At 50.6% G+C, this 6000-nt stretch overlaps 1 protein-coding gene across 10 annotated transcripts in view; it reads right to left on the reverse strand.

Annotated features, from left to right (window-relative positions):
• Positions 1–6000, reverse strand: part of TRAK1 (trafficking kinesin protein 1) — a 115255-nt gene that overhangs the window by 22886 nt on the left and 86369 nt on the right. For all 10 annotated transcript variants that reach the window (XM_040636918.1, XM_040636923.1, XM_040636922.1 and 7 more), the window contains 3 exons: positions 5490–5627; positions 1533–1609; positions 134–370 (listed from right to left, as the gene is read on the reverse strand). In XM_040636918.1, coding sequence (XP_040492852.1) covers positions 134–370; positions 1533–1609; positions 5490–5627 — 452 coding nt within the window. The remainder of the gene's footprint in view (positions 1–133; positions 371–1532; positions 1610–5489; positions 5628–6000) is intronic.

Raw genomic sequence — 6000 nt, forward strand, 5'->3', positions numbered from 1 at the left:
AAGATTACAGAATGAAGTATCTATACTTTCCAGGCGATTCTTTATCAGCCTCCCTCTTCTGATGGCCGAACCTATCCTCGATCCACATGACGTGTCTCCAAAACACAAAATTACAAACTCTCGTCTGCCTCACCCCAGGTCCGTTGACTCTGCTTCCAGGATGATGCTGTTGGTCTTGTTGTCCAGGACGACGTTGCCAACGTCACTGCCATAGAAACTGGACCGGGGGGTGCTGACGCAGCTGGATAGGAGGGAGTTCACGGCTGAGGACTGGTTAGAGCCGGGGATGTTCATGGGGGACGGGGTCAGTGACCTCTGCTTGACGACCTGGTTGATGTTTCTCACTGTCTCAAAGACTCGCTTCTGGTGACTGGGGGCGGGAGAGGGGGAGGGAATGCATAACACCCATGAACAAACAGATGCAGGAATGACAGTGGAGTTCAACCCTCCAAAAATTACCATCCGCGGAGCCAAAAGGCAGCTGGCTCAGTGAGTCCCCAAGCAACCTGCCATCATGTGCCTTCTACTTGTTTCTTAAAGACTAGTGGCTGGAACTCAAGAGCCTCAATGCCCACTGAATTCAGGGCTCTAATTGGTGGCTGTGTCCTAAAGGTGATGCTAGCAAGGTGATACTGCGTTTCTCTCCCTTAGGCTTGACGCACAAATACAAATACTTAAGTAGGGCTTCTGTCTCCTGGCTACTTTTTCTCTTTCATGATGGTCATGTGAGCTGGGGGAAGGGCAGAAGGAGAATCCCAAGCAGGCTCCGTGCCCAGTGCAGAGCCCGATGCAGGGCTCAATCTCACGACCCTGAGATCATGACCTGAGCTGAAATCAAGAGTCGGATGCTTAACTAAGCCACCCAGGCGCCCCCTCATTTGTTCCTTTTTCAGGAGACAAAGGCCACTTCTTTCTGGGATGCACAGGGCTTCACACACACACACACACACACACTGAGCCTCGGGGACTCTGGTCACTCCCAAGATCCCATTTCGGTTCTGGCTGGGGGCTTTGGGTACAGAAAATATACAATGAAATCGGATCCACAGGTTCCTGAGAAACACCTCGGGGCGGGCCTAGCACGAGGTCTCATGTTAGGAAGAGAGTTGGCAGAGGCCAATGTCTGTAAACATACCCAGAAAGGAAGCTTCTGCTTCCCCTCAAGAGCCCTCTGTACCTCCTACTGCACCCTATTTTGCTTTTTCTAACAGACATTAAACATTTTTTAAGTACTGTTTTTCACTGGAAGGAAAGATAAAACCAAGTGGTGGTATCAAGACAGGGCCTGTATTAACAGAGATGGGAAACGCATCCCTCCTTACTCAACTTTCTATAAGTTAATAACATAGCTTTAAAACCCAGGAGGAGGAACTGGAGGGCTATTACTGACTGTGTGCTCGTATCTCCCTTAATCTGGACCAAATTGGTGGAAGGACCACAGTGATCGCGGTTGGTGCCTGAAGCCCAAACACGACTAGCCTGTTGAGCACGGGGCACGAGCAGCCTCTGGGAAGCTTAGAACCAGGCCGTACGCGATATCTGGAGACTCGGGTTCTTCCAGCTGCAGCTCCTTGCGCATCGTTCCCTCAATCTCCGCTGCCAAGGAGTCCTGAGAAAAGCCAGAAAACACACTGAGTGAGCAGCTCAAATCTCTAATATGAGGCTCGTGGCTGGCTAGCCAAAGGAGAGTCAACTGAGGTCTCGGAAGCCTGCCAATTACCCATGGCCCGAGCATTCACCACTGCCAGCATTCACCACTGTGGGAACCCCTGGCCGGGCAATCCCCATGGCGGGTTCTGAATGGAGCAGTCCCCAGTGGGCACGGAGTGTACACCCCTTCACCCCCCTGCAGCTAAGGGTCTGAGAGCAAACCCCATGTTGCCTTGGCCACACCATGGAGCTGTGACTCTGCCCACAAGGAGAGGTGGGGAATTTGTGGAGGAGGGGACCTGAGTCGTGAGCACTGTCATCTGAGCCTCTGCTCTCGTGCCCCCCACTTCCCCTGCAAGGAAAGCTCCTCTCTCCACCAACGACCCATTGCCCATCCACCTTTAAGTGTGACCAGCCCATTCACCTTAAGTATGACCAGCTCATACTTCGTTTCCACTACTAATCCTTCATTCCTGCCCCAAGAAAGACACCGAACATACGAAGTTCCCGCGAGTTTCCTGAACACTTGGTTCACTTATGGTGGATTCTGTGGGTCACAGGAAGGCCGGTCACGGATGACTTCTCCATTCCTAGACGGGCCAGGCCCCAAGCTGAGAGTCACCAATACAGACTCCCTAATGAGTGCCCCCCTCCCTGAATGACCCACCACTCCTCACCATCTGAGGTAGAGCCAAACAATCCCACCCACTGGCCCAGGTTGGTGCCAACAGGAGGACCAGGCGTGTGCAGAAAAGCACCCGCTGGGGCCTCAGAGGAGGACACCACCTAGGACAGCTCGAAGGGAGGGCTAACTCTGCGCTAACTGAAGACTTCCTGTGATGATCGGGAATGTTCTTTCTGCACTGTCCACTGTGGGAGCCACAGGCCGCAGGTGGCTGTTGGGCACTTGAAACATGGCCAGTATGACTGAGAACCTGAATTTCCTGTACTAACTTTGATGGATTTAAATTTACATAGCCACCGGTGGCCAATGGCTTCCCAGCAGACAGAGCATGGGAATTCCCAAGCGCCCGCCTCCACAGCCCACAGTCAGGGAGCAACGTGCCAGTCTAGAAGCTGGAACCACGTGAAGACACTTGCCAGGAGCTAGGAAGAAGCTGGGTCCATAAAGGGTTAGTGGGCTTGTTTTCAACTCCTACTTATAAATATGCAATTTTATTTAGTAATTATTACATACAGATCGCCATTCAATGTAACCCAGGTTGTAAAAGGCTTCCCTGGGTAAGCTTTTTAAAAATCAGTTTACTTTTCTTTGTAATAGATATTTTATTTATTTATTTATTTGAGAGAAAGAGAGAAACTGAGATAGCGAGAGAGCACAAGCAGGGAGCAGAGGGAGAAGCAGGCTCCCCGCTGAGCAAGGAGCCCAATGTGGGACTTGATCCCAGAATGCTGGGATCATGACCTGAGCTGAAGGCAGACGCTTAACTGATTAAGCCACCCAGGCATCCCACCTGGGTTTAAAAAAGTTTCCTTTTCTTAATACTGTAATTCACCATACAGTTTACATTCAGAGTTCTGCACGAGGAAGGACCTTCATACTACTTAGGAGAGATGACATACCAAACTACTAATTTCAAGGCCACGCTGGGAGGAAGTGGCAAGCCGGCTCTGTGACTTTTTTTTTGGCCCTGAGCCCCCTAGCAGTCTGGGGAAGCCATGGACCCCTTCTCAGAGTAATATCTTTAAGTGAATAAAATAATTAGGACAAAAAGAAGACAGATATATAGAACTGGTCACTAGACTATTAATAACAAGAATTGTGATACAGTAACACACAGGATCTGGCTTCAGGCCTGGTCATTACCGCCCCCTTGAAGTGGAGCTGAGCACAAATGGGATTTGGAGGCATCTTACACCCGAAAGCAGCTGTGATCTCAAGTGGTGACAAAGTCACGGGGGTGCTAATATCGCCATGGTTTGTTGCCCACCTCCAAATGAGAAGGAAACACTGTACACAATTAGGGACTAACATAAAAGACGTGACCTTCCCTCAAGTTCACGGGCCCCTGAGTCCTGACTGGGGATCCCCGATTTGGAACTCCTGCCACAGGCAAGAGAGCTGGCAACCACTCCTCAGGCAGAAACTGCTACTCACAGTTTGACTCAGCAATTAGAAAGGCTGGGAGCAAGAGCGGCAGATTTGGGCGTTCTGCTCCAGAAACACCACTCGGTGCCTCAAATACCTTTAATACACAGTGCGCTTTAAAAATAGCCGTCTTCAAAAACCAAGCCGTGCCAACAACTACAGGAAAAGGCAAGCGAAAGCTCCATCTCAGCAAATATGAAAGCAGAAGACACCCAACTGCAGATTTTCAGTTTGACTTTTCTATGTTATGGCTTCGTTTGAAAACAGTTCTGTCCCTGAGAGTGGGGAATGCAGTGGAGTGCCTCCTAAGTGCACGGGAAATAAGATGCCCCCAGGAGGCCACAGAGCCCAGGTGGGAAGCCAGGAAGGAGGGAAACTGAGGCAGGGAGCATACATCGCTACATAGGCCAGTCTGTGAGCTGAGTGTCATCGGCTCTAGATGGAGGCATCGGGGGCACAAAATGTTCTTTGCTGCCCTTACTGGGATTCCTGGACATACTGGATCACCAGTATGTCCCTTGGGAAGCTAAGTTATGCATCTTTCATTTTGGTTTCATGAGATTTCAATCAAGCTGAGACAGAGAGAGAGAGAGAGAGAGATTGTTCTAGCCTGATTTTGGTATATAAAAGGAAAGGAGACAGTGATTTAGAAAAAGTGGGGCAGACAACAAGGGTCGGGGCGGGGGCAGGGGTGCAGTGTTAGCAACGGGGGTGAGGGTGTGGGGAGGTGTAAAGGGAAAGAGCCCCAAGGAAAGGCCAAATTCCAAAGGGACCAAGTGTCACTGAAGCCACCATCCACTTATATCTCATTTGGGAGTGTTTCTCTCAAAAGTTCTTATCTCCTCCAAGAGAATTTGGTATTTCATCAAACCACAGAAACAGAGCCTGAATATAAAAGTTCTTGGTCATCTGTTCTTCGGGCTGTCTGTCCACTCCAAATCTAGTAGCTATTAGTATGTACAATTCTGTAACGTAACAAGCACCGAGCAGATAGCAGAGTATTACAGAGAGGGAAGGAGGAAAGGAGCAAACAAGACACTGTCCCCGCCTGCGAGGGGCTTTAGTCTGACAGAAGAAGGTACAATGAGGAAGCCCATCAAATGTCATGGCGAAAAGACCAGCAGAGGAGGCCTGCCCGGTGCTGCCGAATCCCTGCAGGGAGGGGCTAACCTGGAAAATCCCCTTCTCAACCATGTCTCCCTAAAGCCCAAACATGAAACAGATCAGGCCAGAGCTACAAAATAAGACTGCAGGGAAATCATTTGTAGAAATAGAAACACCGCTCCTGGTGCAAAGAGAGATTTTTTCAGATCACAGACACTGAGAGCTCCCAAAAGGATGATCAGTAAGCCTGGAAAGAACCAGAACTGCATGGGCAACAAAGAATTCTGGAATGCACTGTGAGGCCAAAACAGCTCAGACTCTAATAAGGTTAGAAAAATAACAGTGTATGCATAACATCTTCCAAATACCTGAGGTTCCTAAGAAATGTAGCAATTGAGGACACAAGCATTAAAAGAGGACTGAGTCAGAGGGACAGCAAAGGAAGAATCAATCCGCCTCATGTCCTCAAGGAGCCAGCAGCTGGGCACGTGAGCCCCTGGCGCAGATCTAGATCTAAGCTGTGGAATGAGAAGCCCACCCACCAAGCGTCCCCGCGGACCCCCCTCCCTGTCAGGGGCCCCCCGGCGGGTGGGGAGCAGGCGACACGGAGCGGGCGGGCGCTCACCATGGGGAACAGGCCGAGCGAGTGGTAGCGCCGAGATGTGGTGTTGGGCATGGTCTTGTTCCGAAGGTTCTTGAGCTCCTCCTGCGCCTCGTGAAGCATCTCCATGCACTCCGCGTACTTGTCCTCCAGCTCGCGCAGCTGCACGACACCGGAAAGGCACGCACGGTCAGGGCTGCCCTGTGCCTCCAAGTGCACACCAAAGGGCCCTCGAGGCTCAGCTCGCCTTCCAGATGGGGCGTGCTTCTAGCCTCAGAAATCTCCCAAGGTCTAACACGCAACTGAGATCACAGGCTTCCAGTGGCCGGATGCGTAAGTCACGGGGACGAGAGGCAATCTAGTCAATGGTACGGTAACAGTGCTGTGTGGTGACAGATGGGGCGACAGTGTGGTGAGCACGGCAGGACGGACAGAGATGTCCGATCACAACGTTGTACCCCTAACACTCATGGAACACTGTGTGCTAATGATACGCAAATAAAAAATTAAGATAAATCTTTTTTTTTTTTTTTTT

The sequence above is a fragment of the Ursus maritimus genome, unplaced genomic scaffold, assembly GCF_017311325.1.
Source record: "Ursus maritimus isolate PB19 unplaced genomic scaffold, ASM1731132v1 scaffold_20, whole genome shotgun sequence".
In the NCBI taxonomy this organism is placed as follows: Eukaryota; Metazoa; Chordata; class Mammalia; order Carnivora; family Ursidae; genus Ursus; species Ursus maritimus.